At 37.6% G+C, this 17,781-nt stretch overlaps 1 protein-coding gene across 2 annotated transcripts in view; it reads left to right on the plus strand.

Moving 5' to 3' along the window:
* SUN2 (Sad1 and UNC84 domain containing 2) overlaps positions 1–17,781 on the plus strand; it is a 36,651-nt gene that overhangs the window by 13,024 nt on the left and 5,846 nt on the right. For both annotated transcript variants that reach the window (XM_088141032.1, XM_088141031.1), the window contains exons 8-17: positions 596–717; positions 1,818–2,033; positions 3,091–3,168; positions 6,300–6,343; positions 7,361–7,526; positions 12,302–12,517; positions 13,412–13,496; positions 13,814–13,929; positions 14,536–14,703; positions 16,850–16,942. In XM_088141032.1, coding sequence (XP_087997158.1) covers positions 596–717; positions 1,818–2,033; positions 3,091–3,168; positions 6,300–6,343; positions 7,361–7,526; positions 12,302–12,517; positions 13,412–13,496; positions 13,814–13,929; positions 14,536–14,703; positions 16,850–16,942 — 1,304 coding nt within the window. The remainder of the gene's footprint in view (positions 1–595; positions 718–1,817; positions 2,034–3,090; positions 3,169–6,299; positions 6,344–7,360; positions 7,527–12,301; positions 12,518–13,411; positions 13,497–13,813; positions 13,930–14,535; positions 14,704–16,849; positions 16,943–17,781) is intronic.

Consider the following 17,781-nt stretch of genomic DNA (forward strand, 5'->3'; position numbering starts at 1 on the left):
TAGATTGACTTTGCATAAGATTTTTGTCTATGTGTGAGTTTTGTTTTATTTTTGTTAATTCTTCCTTTCTTGGAGACTCATCTTAAATTCAGGCACATCTTTTTGTAGTACTTAAATGTATACCTTTCTCATATGCATAATGTATCTGATGCATTATTTAAAGTGATTTTATTTCCCTTCTATCCTTTACATGCCATTTCCAAATATTGAAAAATATCATCCCAATAAGTACATTTAGTCATGCTTACTTTAACAAATATGATGATATGATAGTAAAAGAAGCTTCATTTTGTTGTCAGCGACAGCATTAATTCTTTCAGTTTCTGACCTTTCTAGCTTCTTTCTCTTCTAGAAATATATCTTTGCATTATATCTTTCTGAAGGCATGGTCCAAAAAACAAATGATAATATGTTTGAACAAATAAGAACTAAAAAAATACAGGATGTAACATTGAATTCCAAAATTATGAGATCAATATCTTGAATTGCATTGAATAAAATCTGCCAGCCCTCATCCAACCTATTTGGATTCTTCTGGAATATACTCTGCAGTTATCTTTTTTACTTGATGTTCTTCCTTTTCTATTTATTTTAGGTGCCTGGTATTTTTATCCCTTTGGGCTCCAACCTTCTATGTTTTCTTGGGGAATGATGAAATTATTTCCTTCTGGCACCAAGAAGGACCATGAAATGGGAGACTTTGTTGTATTTTCTGAGGTGTGTACTATGCCGATCTTCGGGTTGTGCTTGTAAGGAATATGCGTGTGGATGTCACCTGTTGCAGAATTCTAACCTTTGCTAAAAATGGACAGTGTTTAAGAGGAATTGCAAGGAATTCTCCACCCATGTCATAAATGTAGCATAGACACTTAACAACCTTAACGTTACATTGATAGATTCCTTCAGACTAAAAGATGGCTAGTGGTTAAAAAAATTGAGTTAGGAGGTCTGTAGTTGGAATGTTGTTTTTGCCATGGACTTGCTGCATGGCCTTAGACAAAATATACTCTCTCAGCCTCAAATCCTTCTATTTACAATGTGTAATACTGACTTGACCTACAAGGGTATTCTACAAATTACAACTATCTAATGCATATTCAATATGCAGTAACAATGTGCAGTATAAGAATAATGATATCAACATCAAACAAAAAAGATGTATAAATCAGCAGTGAGGAAGCTGGCTCTTAACTGGTTCTTGAACTACAGCTCCCAACACCATTAGCTATACTGGCTGGGACTGGTGGGAGTGGAGATTCTGTAGCATTTGGAGAGTTGTGTGCTGTATTGCTTAAAATGTTGGACAAACTGCAGAAATTCAAGTTACGTCCACCATCACTATGCTCACTAAATGACTTTGGGTCAGTCACTATTTTCATTCCAATCTGTATCATAAGTTGGTTGGAAAAAATTGGGGGGAGACAGTACTCTTTACACTCATTTCAAGTTCTTTTTTTTAAAGGAAAGCCAAAATATACAGTATATCTGTTAAATACTGTAAATACATTTATATATCTCAAGATGAATGAATGTTAATATAATATAAGTTATTCTGTAATTTAAAGTGAGTCCAAGTTGTTAAGAAAATTATACCAGGTCTTCATGTTGCATCTGGGAGCAACCCGGAAACCAGTGTAGCTGAAGAAAAAAGAAGTTATTCCGTTCACTCTAGCCCACAAATGATCCAGGTTTCTACATTTTTCATTGGCTGCAGTCCACATAGAACATCCTGTATTATTCAATTCTGGAGGTTATTAAACTATGGATGAGAATAGCATTTCATTCTTTTTTCTTTTGTATTGTCCCTTGATTAAAAGGCCCAGCAGCAGGTTTTGTCTCGGCTCCAGGCTCTGGAAAGACGTTTTGAGACCCTGGAAACTGCAGCTTCTGTGCTAGAATTCCAGAAAAGAAAGAACACAGAAGATGCCACTCTATCACATGATGATACTCTGGTGCTTCTGGATGAGCTGATGACTCGGCAAGAGGCAGCCATGAGAGAGAAGTTTCGCTCAGACACAGATCTTCATCTCCAGGTCAGAGAGTGGGGAGGCCAACTGGGACTAAAAGGGAGGTGCATTGTAGAAGCTTGAATCACTGTCAACTAGAGCCTGTAATTGCTTAAAGAATGTTAATCTCCAATCTCAAAACCTGTATTTGAACTCTAACTAGAAGCTCATTAGACACTGTACTTCTACCCTACTATAAATTGAACAGACTCTTGGTAGCTTACCATAAAATAAAACATAAGACGTATAATACAAAAAACCAACTATCTTAAATACCTAAATCACTAGCAACAATTAAGAGGTGTCATGCTTCAAATGCCCTCTGGAAGAATTTCATCTTCAACTTCTGGAAAATGAACAGTGTCAGAGCTAAGTGACCTCCAACAAGAAGCCATTCCGAAGGGCTGCCCCTACAACAAAAAAATGCTTCCAGCCTTCATCCCCCTTGACCTCCAGAAAATGAGGAACAACCAGCTGTTTCTTCTGGCATAATCAAATTGGTCAGGCCAATTTCTGTAGAGAGATTAGGTCCTGCAAGTAACTTGGGGGTGAGCTATGAAGGTCTTTATAGGTTAAAACTAGCATTTTGAATTGTATTTGAAAGCTGATAGGAGTCAATGCAGGGCCCACAATACAGGTGTCAACTGATCCCACGAACTGCTGCTGGCGAGCACTTGGGCCACCGCATTTTGCAGATGACATTCACAGAACCTCAACATTAAATAAACTTACAAAAATTGTCAAGATTGCATTGATATCACCTGAAACCTCATAAGATCTCAGGATGAGGTTGCCGCCATTTCATAAAATCTACATGTGTACTTGAAAATATTGCTGTTTTTTGGCATAAGAACTGTGTACAACGATGTGAAAAAAGTTGGAGTCTAGATGAACAGAAGAGAGGAGTAATTGCTCTTTATAATTACATCTTGGAGCTGTATTCATTTTTACGCATTAAAGAAATTTAAAAGTTGTAAATTTTAAAACTCTACTTCAGTTTAAAGAGTACAGTTTTGAATTTTTTAAATCAGCATTTATCTCCTGTAATTAATGCTTGTGTTCTTTCTTTCTCTCTTTTGTGCAGAATGAGCTGGATGCTTTCCGATCCCAGGTGCAAAAGGATTTTGACAGTTTCCTGAAGAAAGTCTCTCAGGCTTCCGAGGTACAATTTCCTTACCATTTGTTACAAAGTGGGCAGATGCAGTGATATAGGAAAGCCTGTCTTGCTCTGTAATGTTTATGCATGTAACCTTTATGTCAGTATTTCAGAGATGTTTTTCAGAACTTTTTGAAACATCTGGCAACACTACTGGACACAATCAGTTAAATTTTGCCATTTAAATGTGAGACATGGATCTTATCCTACGTACCACTGAATTTTAGTGGACTTAATCCTGAAAAAGGGAACTTCCCATTGACACAAACAGTACAGCTGATAAAAAGGGAAATGGTCCAAAAAGAAGAGCTATCTTAAACACAATCCCTGTATTGCCAGGACATGTTGTGCTCTTCCATTGTTTGGGGTTTTTTTGGGGGGGGGGGTTGCAATTGGTCTGTTTAGTGAGGCAAAGTCAGTTGCCCATGACACACTTACGGAGGATCGAGGATTTTCTAGCTTTTTCGGGGAGTGGGGAGGTCTTGGGTTTTTCTTTTTTTAATCTATATTTAGGGGTTAACCACAGTTTTTCTGTTTTCTGCTTCAAAACGGTGGGAAACTGTAGTCCAAATGTTCAGTTGTTACAGCAGGAGGATGCTCTGGGGGCTGTAACAATATGGAGATGGGGTGTATAGTCTGAGGTTCCAAAGCTTCAGGTTGTCTATCTCTGTTTTAGCTGAAATCCCTGCCTAGGTAGAGAGTCTTATCTTGCTGGGTGGGTTGCTAGCATTTGCTTGTTCCTTTTCAGCAAGCTTTGGAAGATCCCAAACGCAACGATAACCTATATCTGATAACCTGTATCTGACAAGTGTGCATGTCAGGAAGCTGCCCTGCAAACCATTTAAGGACATGAACTGGTGCAAAACTGGCTCAAAGATCAACCATTCCTGGGGAGATGGTTGGTGTATAAATTAAGAAAGGAGAAAGAAAAGAAAATGATTATGAAACTTCAAGAGGGTGATACTGTAATAACGGACAATGAGACTATACCAAAAAATTGTTCATCACTATTACTCTAATTTATATAAAAGACAGGATCTCCCTCTGGAAAACATAGATGACTGCTTAAAAAAACAAAAATTGCCAAAGCTTTTAGATAACCAAAGATAGATTATGAATGGACCCATAACAATAATGGAAGTATCTGAAGCGATTAAAAAGATTAATCCGAGTAAAGCCCCAGGACCAGGTGGATTTCTGGGATCATACTATAAAAATTTTGAGGATGAAATTCTACAACCGCTCCAATTTATGATGAACTCTATATTGGTGGAAGGTAGAATGCAAGAGTCTTGGAAGGAAGCCAATATAGTGTTGTTACCAAAAGGACAAGATCTGACTTTAACTAAAAATTATAGACCTGTATCATTATTGAATAATGACTATAAGCCGTTCACAATTATTTTAGCAGATAGATTGAAAGTTATACTACAAGAATTCATTTATGAAGATCAGTGTGGATTTTTACCTAAGAGACAATTAAAAGATAATGTTAGAACAGTGCTAGACATTATAGAATATTTGGAACAGCATAATGAAAAACAAGCTGCATGATTTTTTTGGATGCAGAGAGAGCTTTTGACAATTTAAATTGGCCTTTTATGTTTAAAGTTTTGGAAGATATGAACTTTGGAGAGAATTTTATAAAGGAGCAAGATCGATTTATACATCATAGAAAGTACAAATTATTGTGAATGGAGACTTAACTAAATTATGTGAGATACAAAAGGGAACGAGACAAGGTTGCCCCCTGTTTCCCTTGTTTAGTTTTGGAAATTTTGAACAGAGATATAAGGAGAGATGAGAATATAAGGGGCATAAAAATCAAGAAAGAGACATGTAAGTTGAGACCCTTTGCAGATGATTTGGTGTTGGTGCTGGAGGACCCCTTAAAGGTGATTGAAGCTTTGATGAAAAAGTTGGAAGAATTTGGTGTTTTGGCTGGTTTTAAAATTACTAAACAAAAGACTAAAATGTTAATGAAAAATATGAGAAATAAGAACAAGAATAATTGATGAACAAAATGGGTTTTAATGTTGAAAAAAAGGTTAAATATTTGGGGGTGAATTTGACAAATAGTAGTTGTATGTTGTTTCAAAATAATTATGTTAAGACTTGGAATGAAATTAAAAAAGATATGTTAAGACGGGAGAAATTACAGTTGTTATTGTTGGGAAGAATTTCAGTAATTAAGATGAATGTTTTACCTAGAATGTTATTTTTGTTTCAAACAATACGTGTTAGGACAACTAATTTAAACAATGGCATAAAGACATATCTAAATTTGTGTGGTAAGGTAAAAAAAACACAAATTAAGTACAAAGTTTTACAGGATGCTAAAGAAAGAGGAGGTTTAGGTCTCCTGAATTTGCAGTTGTACTTTGCAGCTTGTTGTTTGGTGTGGATGAAAGAGTGGGTGGCTTTGAGAAATAGGGGGTTATTGGAACTAGAGGGGCATGACCTGAAATTTGGGTGGATGGCTATTTATGGTACGATAAAGTTAAAGTTAATGTAGGTTTTAGAAATCATTTTATTAGGCATGCCATATTGAGAATAGGGAATAGATAGATATAAATCTATGTTTTCTCCAAAGGTTCCTTTATGATTGTCACCACAAGAAGCTTTTTAATGCTAACTGGAAACCTTTTTTGGACTTTCTGCAGGACACAGAAAAAAATGAAATTATGCAGTATGGATTTGATGATTAGAAACAATATGGATTAATAGAAATAATGGAAGTTATGTTGTAAATTTAGAGCAGGAGTTTGATGTATATTGTTACTTATATCTGTAACAAGGAGGGTCGGAAGTCAATTCTTTTCTTTCTTTTGTCGTTTCTCTCCTTTTCTCTCCTTTTGATCTACTGTATGTTATTTTCTTTTTCCAATTTCTTTTTCCTTCTTTTTAATATTAGTTTTTGTTAGTTTTTACTACTCTCTTTTAAAAATTTAATAAAGTTATTACAAACAAAAGAAGATCAACCGCTGCCCCCATTTTCTTTTTCCTTTTTTTTACCCTTTTTTGTTTTGTTTTTGTTTTTTGGCTTTTAATTATCTGCCTAAGAATTTTAAGAAGCTTGAAAGTTCGTAACTGGTACAAAAGCTTGCCTGTGCTGATGGCTGGTATTTCTCCCACAGCAGGTGGAGACCCGGATGCTCGAAGTGACAGCTCAGTGGCAAAGGTAATTTGAGTGCCATAAGCAAATCATTCTGCCTATTTCCACCTTACGAAAAGGAAGAATGGAGTAGTGGGGTGAACACTTGCAGTTGGATTGGATTATTAGAATCAAATGCAGGAATTGTGATTGATATTAGAATTGTTATTCTAAAACAGCATTTTAGCACTCATAATATTCAGTGCATTCTTACCCAAACCCTTACTCTAGGATAATGGTTAAAAAGTGATTATTTTAACTGAAGTCTGACTTTTCTGCCTGGGCAGTTACCATTCCTCAGGTCATTTTAAGAAGGTACATTTCTATCTCATTTGTGCAGGGCACTTTTGCTAAACACTTCTGTGCTAAGTTTATTAAGCAGTGCTGCAAGAATACACATGCGTTAAAATAGTACATAAAAATTTAGAACTCTTTTTAACAAGTGAGTGTATCTTCCAATGCTTTGCAAAAGAAATTTGTTCGTGGTCAGATATGACTAAATTGGGGGTTGCTCATATTTTGTACCAACATGCTTGAGATAATGCTTCTCTGTACTTTGCTGAAGTATACCTCCCAGCATCTCCATCCATTGATCATAGAAGCAGGGTTGCTGGGAGCTGGGGTTCAACAGCATATGGAGGACCACATACTGCCCATCCACTTAAAGCTAGATACTCTTTATATGTATTTATTTAAACCATTTTTGCCTTGCTTTTCAATAGACAAGGACTCCAGAGGCAGCTGACATAAAATCCATTAACAAACAAAACTAAAATTAGGTTTTTCCAACAATTGCTTTGCTATGATATCAGATTGTACAATGATCCCATTTATTGTGTAGACTATTATTAATATAGAAAAGGCTAAATGCACAGTTTGGATTAGATCATTTAAGGTTTATGTAAATGGATTCGCTGTTGAAATGTTCATACTCCTAAGCTAGCTTTCAATAAACATGATTAGAAGAGGTAGATGAATACCTTTATTTGTATTGCATTATAAGCAGCATCTCAACATCTTTTTCTGTTTTTTCCTGTTTCGAAGCTCCACAAAAGAAAGTCTAATGAGTAATTTCCAAAGGGAAATGGGCAAGATGGAGACACATCTATCAAGTCTGAAGAAGGAACTTATGGCTTTGAGCTCTGATCAGAAGGTATTGTCAAGACAAGTGGAATCTCTTCCAGGGCAGATCAAGGAAATGCGAGAAGATGTGAGTTTCCCAATAAGTTTAATTTCATTTATTTATTTATCTTAAACATGTATGGACCATTTGTCTTTTCAAAAAACCCTGAAGTGGTGGGGAGGGCGGAGCTGGCGTCGCGGCGATACGGCGGGGGATCCTGGGTTCCCAGGATCGCAGCTGATATCTCCTCCCCTGGACGGTCCCGACGGACCTAAGCCGTCCCGAAGAGATGGCGATCGTAAAGGGCGCGTCCCGCGGATCTCAGGGACGCCGCAAGTTCCAGATTGATCCTGGGAGAAGCTCTTGAAGCCGGCGGAGGAGAGCCAGCCAAAAATGGCTGCAAAAGCCGGGACAGCTCCAAAGGAAGAAGGAAGAGAGGGGTGTCAACTGGGTGAGATGGACTTTTATTATTCAACTATTCTTAGAGAACACCTTAAGTAACTTAAAGAGATTTTTAAAAGTGAAGAAAAGTGGATTAAGCGGCGAGATTGAACCTTATAAAAAAAGAAGGGGGAAAAAAAAATTCTTTTCAACTTTCCCTTTTTAGTGGAATTGACAAGATGTTTTTCTTTTAAAAAAATATATTTTTTAACTGGATTGGCTTTTTCTTTTTAATATTCAATAATTCTTTATTTTAAGCCTTTTTTTTGACTAAGATTTCTTTATTGTTATAAGAAATTTATACTTTTTGATTTTGAAATGGGGAAAGTGGAGTTAAGAGAAAGTAAATGAAAGAAAGTTGCACTGCCATCTAGAGGCGCGACTTAGTGCTTTTTTCCTTCCATTGTGACGCATGCTCAAGGACTTTGTGCTTTCTAAAAAGATAGTGGGATGTGCATGTTTATACAGGTGCCATCCGTAACTATAAACAAGAAAGTGGAGTTGAAAGCGATTTTGAAAATATCAAGATGGAAAGTTTGAGCTAGTCACAAGAGCCTTGATTAGTGGCAGTAGCTCTTTTTTCTGCTAGAAGCTCTGCTTTGCTCTCCATTCCCCCCTCCCAGTTGGATTTTTTTTTAAAGAGACTTAGTCTCTCCCCTCCTCTCCTTTTTTTTTTCTTTTTTCTTTTATTTTTCTCCTTTTGCTTCTTTTTTTCTCTTATTTTTGGCAAGAACAAAGATAAAGAATCCTTTGACTCAATGAAGGTTTATCAAGACAATAGACTATACGAGAAACACAATGTAGAAAAAGATCTTTAAACTATCGAGGATGACTATAAAAAACTGGAAGAAGAGCTGCAGAAATTCCCGCAAAAAAAAAAAAAAAAGAAAAAAAGATATTAAAGCTAAAATGGACTTAATTAAACATAAAATGGGATCAATGGAAAAGGAAGAAATAGTACAAGAAATCAGAAGCATTAAACAGAATTATTGTGAGGCCTATAAACTGAGAATTAAAAGGGTTAATCAACTGATAAATGAAGAGGGACAGACTTGTTCTTGGCACTGAGGGTGAGAAAAAGATTATACAAGATTATAATGGAAAATCGTATTAAGAGAATGCACAAAAAGAAGTAAAACAACACTGAAAGAAACTATTTCAGATGTTTAAAGAAAAAACGAGGGGAATACAACAATGATGGAACTGACAGAAGCTTTAAAAAGCAGAATGTTTGAAAGGACATTTATTATTGCTTTCTCTTATCCAATAACATAGAAAAAGGAATAAACAGCTAGATATTTTGGGATATTGAATGAAAAGGGTGAACTCAAAATTATGCAAGCGCTGGAATAAAGTATAAATCTGAGATGTATAGTTAAAAATTGTATTTGATTGTAAATGTCTTAAGAGATTAGACTAAAATTTATATATGGTTGAATATAGTAACATATAGATTTTAAACTAGAGACATTTTTGTTGAAACATGTAGTGAAGAATCTGGTTAGAACTGTAACCTGGTTAGAACCGTAACTGATACTGTAACTGATACTGGTTAGAACTGTAACTTTTAAGAATTTGAAAAATTAAAAAGTACTTATGCAGGAGGAAGTTATTGAAAATTATGGAATGTGCAGAGATGAGTTAAATTGAGATTTGATATTAGAGTAAGAAGATAAGTAATTTTATATGACACGGGATTTGTTTTTATTAATGATTAGATGAGAAAATATAGTAATGTAATGGATTAGGAAATTTTATAATAGAAATTTGATATTAACTATTATATATATACACATATAATCGATAGATGAAAATGTATTACTAATCCTATTGAAAGTTAAAATTTTTTGTAATAAATGATTCTATAGATTAGCTATGAATGATTAATAATTGTTTATTGATAAGTATACAAGTATATTTTGAATAGATGATATGAGAATTTAAGATTATGAAAGGGGCACCAACGAGTTGGTAACTGGTTGACACACGGTATAAAATGGAAGATGCTTTTTTTATGCCTTTTTATGTTTTTGTTTGTTCATGTATGTTTTGTGTTTGTTGTAAAAATAAAAAAACATTTATAAAAAAAAACAAAAAAAACCCTGAAGTGGTATACAAATATTTTAAATAAATACATTGTTGTCATTCCTTAAGGATCTATCATGGATTACTTATACATTGGTTTGGACATCTCCAGGCCACACTCAGGGACCATCCACCTCTGGCATTCACTCGATTCAGGATAGGCACTGCTCTCCCGTGACATTTAAGATGACTTCTGGCTGCGTTGCAATAGAAGAGGGAAAACTGAGAGCAGCCCAACAGCATTAATGCTTGAGCCAGGGTTGATGGTGCTCCCCATGCCTTGCTGAAATCAAGGCACTGTGGCACCTTGTTGCTATTTCATTGCTGAATTACTAAATCAATATCCTGCCTTTTTATATAACATTCAAACCAGTTTAAGCAATGAAAAGTATACGTTCTAAAATGTAAGAATAAAAACAGTACAATTAAAATCAAGGCAACACTAAAATCAATTATCATTAAAATCAAAATTTACTAACTAACAGAAGTGTGGTGAAAGAGATCAGTTTTCATTGTTTACCTAAATACTTGGAGAGTAGCAACAAGTACAAGAGACAAAGTAGAGTCCCATGGGATACCATCAGTCAACAAACTCATATTAAAAGTAATCCCCTAGCATCCCCTTTGGGGTGTGTTTTGACAAGGATTGGAACCACTGCAAAACAGATTCCCCAAGTCCCAGCCTTATCATATGGCCAGAAGGATACACGGTTGGTAGCATCAAAAGCTGCCAAGAGATCTAATTTCTAAATCTAAATCTTTAATTTCCAGCATACGTTATCTACCAAGGTACTATCAAAGACTACCAAAGCAGTCTCAGTACCATATACCAGATGAAATCCTTGTTGAAATGGACCCAATTAATCAGGTTCAGCCAGATGTGTTGGAGTGGTGAGACCTTTCCCTTCCCAGTCACCTTACCCAGCAAAGGAAAATAAGAAACTGGCTTATAACTATCCAGATTTTCCAGATGCAGGCAGGGCTTTTTCAGTAAAGATCATATGACTGCCTCTTTTAAGTAAGTAGGAACACGTCCCTTATTCACAACAGCATTTGTCATCTCCAGTAACTCTGGGGAAGAGTTCTGCCGAGGCCAAGTTAGTCAGCTAGGAGGGACAATGATTGAGTAAATAGATGGTGGTCCTCATCCTTCCACATACACCATCCACATCCTCTAGACATAGAAGCTGAAAAGAACTCATACAGACAGGTGGTTTCCAAGATTACCTTACCTACTTCCTCAACACTGGAGTCCAAGTTGAAGTAAATCAGACCAACTTTCTCTGCAAAGTACAGTAAACATTGTTCAAAGTGAGCCTGTAACTTTTCCAACTTCTCTCCCCCAGCATCTTGTTTAAGAACATGCCACTATAGAAAAGTGGCCTGTACTGTGGAGGTGCTGTGGAGGCAGAGAAGTAAGCCCATTTTTCTCCTAAACATTGTTCAAAGTGAGCCTGTAACTTTTCCAACTTCTCTCCCCAGCATCTTGTTTAAGAACATGCCACTATAGAAAAGTGGCCTGTACTGTGGAGGTGCTGTGGAGGCAGAGAAGTAAGCCCATTTTTCTCCTAAACATTGTTCAAAGTGAGCCTGTAACTTTTCCAACTTCTCTCCCCCAGCATCTTGTTTAAGAACATGCCACTATAGAAAAGTGGCCTGTACTGTGGAGGTGCTGTGGAGGCAGAGAAGTAAGCCCATTTTTCTCCATCCACTGCCACAGAGTGGGATTGCAAATTGCCTTTAGGAAGAGCCCTACTCCACTTTTGAAACAATTTGTTCCAAAGGTTCTTCCACTTGTGGTCCTGCTTTCTATAAGTCTGCCTCATTGCTCTCCACTCCCTGGTGAATCAAGGTGCCACTTGAGCTCTGTTGGAGGAAAGAGGGCACTTGGGAACACTAGTATCAATGAATCAGGCCATCTCCATGTTTTGCAGATCAGCCAGTTCTTCAACAGTATCACAGAGAAGGCAGGAAATTCCTCAAGCAAATTTAGGAAACCTTCCAAATCCATCAGGTGCCTGGGTTGGACCACTTTAACTAGTCCTGCAGTGAGTTATAGCAGCCACCAGTGTAAAAATTATCAAAAAATGATCCATCCATGATCACATCCCCAGCCAACAATGTCATTTCCTGTGGATAATGAGGGTAGCCACATTTAAGAGGGGTATCAGCTTAAGGAAGATCTGTTCTTTTTAAAAGACCACAATAATTCTGAGATTCTTCTGAAATGGACAATACACTTTCTATTCCATTTGATAGAAAACCAGTCATCAGATGAAGAGTGGGGATGGGGGAATAAGCTATTTATTAAATCTGTTCTTCTCTTAACTATGTAGGTAGAAATTCAGTTTCCTGCGTGGATTAGCCAATTCCTGTCCCGGTCTAGAGAGGATAAAACTGGCAGACTGTTTGTCCAGCATGAAGAATTACAGGAACAACTCCGCAAACTGGAGCGCAAAATCCTTGCCAAGATCTCAAAGGATCAACAATTGTCTGTGAAGGATGTTGGGGTCACCCTTCATAAAGAAGGAATCATAGGAGTAACTGAAGAGGTATGAGGGTCTCTTTCCCAGTAGGCCCAAGAGAATCACCATGGATTATTTTGAATATTCTGTTTACGGTGCTGTTGTTTTTGTGAGATGTTCTTATGCATATGTAAATCTAGATTGTAAGACCTGCTCTGTGATTTACATGTGCATTAATTGGAATGTTTTGTATCTGAATGGCTGGCTTCCTGAATTAAACTATCATAATTTTGTGGCATTCTGCTATCAGTCATAATAGATCCTGAACAGAAAACTCACCCTACTGTTGGGCAGAATTTGGGTAAACACCTTGGGCAACAGGGAGAGCTCTTGACCTCTTTGCTCTTCCCATTCATTGCAAACGGACAATATGTGTTTTATGCAGCCTTCCCTGTGTTCCTAAGCTAGCCTCAGGTGCTGTGAAGGATGCTGTTCCATCACCAATTTGGTTGGCTTCTGTAGGAGGAATAGGGGTATATGCCGTTTGCCTCAGGTATCAAAACGTTTTGACTTAACTTTGCTGAAAGGCTATCCTGTCCAGGCTTGTAACCATGAAGTTGTGAGGATAGCATTTTTTCCTTATCTATCACTCTGTGGAAGGGCAAGGCTTGTGAAGCATTTCCTGGCTGTTGGCACAGGAATGGGCAGTCTTTATATCTCTCAGCTTAATTTCAGTTCCCTTCCCACTCTATACAGACAGAGGTAGATGAGTTCAGATGTCTAGTAAGAGCTGTCTGTCCTTCCTGATCCTGTTGATTGGAAGAGTGAGAACAGAGAGTCAGAGAATAGGTGTCCCAACATTTTTGTGCTCCAACTCCAGTTCCCATGTGGCCCTCAAGTAATCACCCTGAGAGAATGTGACCCTATATAAGTTGTATCCCTTTAACTCTTCTTGTATTCAGTCTTGCTGTCTTGTTTCAGCAAGTACATCATATTGTGAATGATGCCCTAAAGCGCTACAGTGAAGATCGCATTGGGATGGTTGATTATGCACTGGAATCTGGAGGTAGGTTACACAAAAAACACAAACAAGTTTCCAGCTTTCATGTCAAGAACCTGGGATTGTTTTGGTCAGTTTCATCTGTAGGCTTAAACTTTTGGGAGGGAACTTTCTTTGTTGCAGTTTCATGCTTATTGCTTCCAAATAGCTGGCAATTTTCTTTCTTCCACAAGATTCAGTCTCTGCAAAGAATCTCCCTAAGAATAAAGTATGCAAACCTGTGTGAATAATCTAATAACATATTTCTAGTTTCTCGTTTACAAAATGATTTGGGCATGAGCACTGTGCACAACTTACCTTCATTCGTGCCTTTTTAATTATAGGGGCCAGTGTTATCAGCACTCGGTGTTCAGAAACCTATGAGACCAAGACTGCACTTCTTAGTCTTTTTGGCATACCCTTGTGGTATCACTCCCAGTCTCCAAGGGTCATTCTACAGGTATGATTTCATTTTCAAAGGAACAATAGAATGGTGGTCCTTTTTCTCTGTTTTCTCTCCAGAGTATTTTGCTTATGTCCCTTAGTCACCCAGTTTATTTCCTGTGGCTTTTGCCCTGTGATATGGGCAGACAAGTTTTTGTAGCAAGAGGAGGATTCTTCCTTTCTCTAGCATCTTTTGTAATGACCATGAGATATCCATTGTCACCTGGTTCATTCAAGAAGGTCTCTGCAATAAGTGTTACTTATTATAAGCTAAACAAAGCTGGAAGAGGTCCTTTGCCTGATAGATGATACAGATATGGATATGGATATGGATATAGAATAATTCCCTGGCTTTCAAAACAAAATTTAGGGAATGATAAACTTAGTTGGATGTTGTCCTATTATTCCGATGGGAGCAAAGCTCCAAAAATGCTCTTAGAGGAATTTTTGCTGAAATTCTTTTACATACCCAATTTTTACTTTGAATAAGGCAGTAGCCTCATAAGGGCCAGTGATTATTGTAATCTGTGAATGGATACCAAATGCCTGCCCATAGTTTGTGATATTCTTTCTTTTGGTTATTCCTTTTAACTCACATTCTCGTTTGCCTCATTTGATACAGCCAGACGTCCATCCTGGAAACTGTTGGGCTTTCCAAGGCTCCCAGGGTTTTGCTGTCATTCGTCTTTCAAGTAGCATCCACCCCACTGCTGTGACATTAGAGCATATCTCCAAGGCCGTTTCTCCCAGAGGAACCATTCCCAGTGCCCCCAAGGACATTGCCGTCTTTGTAAGTCTGGAGAACATAGCAGGAAAGAGCAAATTAAAGTGAGCTCGACCTGGGAAAGGGGAGATATTTTTTCCCATCACAGGGAAAGAACAATCCATGGTAGGGAATTCCTCTCATATCTGATTGGCAGGCAAGATTTGCAGAAGTTTCTGAACTTTCTCAGTATAGGAGTCTCCTCACTCCTGCCTCCGGTTTTGTTGAAAGACCTGCAAAACAGTCTTCATCATTTTGTCAATTCTATCTGTAATTCTAGTGGGAGAGTATGTTTCATTTTAAAATGTTTTCAATACTTCCCTAAAGATACAGTTTTCTAATATTCACTCTAAATTAGTGAATGATTAATTTGTAGTCATCGGTTCTAGTATCCATAGATAGCTTTAAACTAGGTGGTCAGAGACACTGGCTGAGTGGTTCATACATTGTTTTAAGCAATGTTATGGCTTATTGGGTATTACCTTAGCACAACAAGCAATATGTAAACAATGGTTTATGACTGAGCATTTGAACACAGCCATTGTGACTTATCCAATAAAACATGGTTAAAACAAACCACAGAGAACCAGTTTATTGTAGTACTTCAAGGCGCCAGGCTAGAAACCAGGAAACTGAATTCTCATCCTCCCTAAGGCATGAAACCAGCTGGGTGACCTTGGACCCATCACTCTGTCTCAGCCCTAGGAAGAAGGCAATGGCAAGCCACTTCTGAAAATGTTGCCAAGAAAAGTGCAGAGACTTGTCCATGTAGTCACCAGGAGTCAAGACTGACTTGAAGGCCGACATAGACACACAAAAAGGTTTAGTGTGATGTATGAACCAGCCATTATATAAGAACTTATTATTTTTAGACATAGCCCTCCTATAAACAGTTAAATGGCTATCATACAGTTGATTAAAAAATAAATCCCACCTGGAGCCATAGACAGGTTCCTGATGTTCTTTTTACTTAATTATCCTGGTTTGTACAAGGAATTAGCTGTGTTCAGAAGATAGCCCTCACTTGACATTTGAGAAAAATAATTCTGAAGGTCATGTTTCCTCCTGTGACCAGATCATCCAGATGATCCTGCTGTCCTTTCCCTCACATAGAGGAAGTAATAGTTGGAAGCTAGCTTTGTTAAATGGAACAGCTTTAAATCTAGTGAGGTCTGCAAGACTAAGATGGTCCAAATGCAGAGGGACTATGTCATGAAGGTTTCAGGGAGGGGCAAAGATAGGCAGATGGTTTCGAACCCTCACAGCATCATCAGGGGTGAGGAAAACAGGAGCCAGAAGTTGGAGAGCTCCCTGTTGCTCATTCCTGGGATGCCATAATGAAAATACGTGGTTGTGAAGTAAGAGTGTTCAGCAACCACACTGAAGTCTTGATTCTGCACTGCAGTTATATAATAGATGCCAAGACAATCTATGCAAAATTATTTAGACTAATTCACATTTATTTAACTACAGTCACTGATCAGCAAGTTAAAACAAAACTCAGAAACAATGACTGAATACAGCTAAGATAGTTTAACAGCCATATAAATCTTAAAAGATTTAGACTTAAAACTAGAGTAAAATAAAAATTGAATACAGTAAAACATAAAATAAAAATAGGGTAAAATATAAATACAATGAACTAAAAGAGAAATAAATTTCATAATATCATCCCTCCAAGACTAGGACATCTTATGTCTTATAGAAATTGCTGCAGATAGAAACTTAGCAATTCTGTTGCTGATGGTGGGTTTATTATTATTATTATTTAAACTATCATAATAAGGACATAGAAATTAAGAGGAAATAAGGTTCTATACTGGGAAATTATTCAAAGCGTACTGAAGAGAGACTGATGGAAGCTATAGTGCACAACTCAGGAAATTGCTCAATATAAATCTCTAGCATTGACTGAAATTCCATAATTAGACCTGTCTTTGGGGGAAAAAGGAAGGGATTATGTGTTTATAACAAGCAGCCTTCTTTCTTTCTACTCTGCTGCTTCTATATAGTATGCCCCTTACCCACCTGTATGGTTTATTGGCATACAGCTACAAAAGGGGCCATGAGTCACCCTTGCCTCCCTTCCTCCCTCTCTCATCATGATTTTTCTGGACTCCTCATGGCTTTCACCTCTCTCCTTTCCTCTCCTCCACCTCACTTGTTTGCTCAGGGCTTGGAGGAAGAAGGGCAGCAAGAGGGCGTCCTCCTTGGGAAGTTCACATACAACCAAGATGGGGATCCCATCCAAACATTCCATTTCCAGGTAAGAAAGGGACAAGAAATTGGGGTGAGGGGAGGTAGACCAAGAGTGGGATAAAGGGCTCCAGAGCCTACAGGAAAGTAGTGGGCCTTATTTGCTGTTCTTATTCAGTACCGAGTAGATTTGTGAATACAGCCTACTAGTGGCCCTTTTATTTATATGGTCTTCCCTGGGTAAAGAACCAGTTTTTGAAATATGTTGGAAATAATAAAATGTAGGGATTATAATAGTAGCTTTTATTTTTCTAAGAATACCTACTTTGGTCTTGCTGCTTTTTACCTCCAATGCTTACCCAAGGATTAGCCATAATGGAGGTGGCAGATGGAGCTTCCTGGAGTTTTAAGGGATGTAGCCCAATGCATTTTGATAGCTGCATAAGCAACTTCTGTAAAGGGTCTGCTTCTACTAAAATAACAGCAACAATAATACAGTGAAGAGACTGATCATTTTGCTGTTTTGCCCTATACCCTCTCTTATGCTAGTATCTCATGGCCAAAGAAATGGACTTCAGAGCCTCTAGGCCACCTTCTTCAACCCAGTGCCCTCCAGATGTGTAGGATTAGATACCTCATTATCTCCATTCAGGACTATGATAGGAGCTGTAGTCCAACATATCTGGTGGTCACAGTTGGGGAAGAAAAAAGGCTGATCTCAACTCATTTGTCAGTGCTTGCAGAATTCTGACAGGGATGCTAAATTAGGCAGTACTTATTATATTTCTATAGATAACAGAAAAAATTAGAATCATGCTTGAGGCCTCAGTGCTGTCGGTTGGTGGTGGAGGCACCTTTACAGAGTTTGTTTATGCATTTGGATGCATCTGCCCCACATCCCACCACCAT

Source organism: Python bivittatus, unplaced genomic scaffold (assembly GCF_059951505.1).
Source record: "Python bivittatus isolate LINGU-HERP-01145 unplaced genomic scaffold, Pbiv_v1 ctg000330_np1212, whole genome shotgun sequence".
NCBI classification, from domain to species: domain Eukaryota; kingdom Metazoa; phylum Chordata; class Lepidosauria; order Squamata; family Pythonidae; genus Python; species Python bivittatus.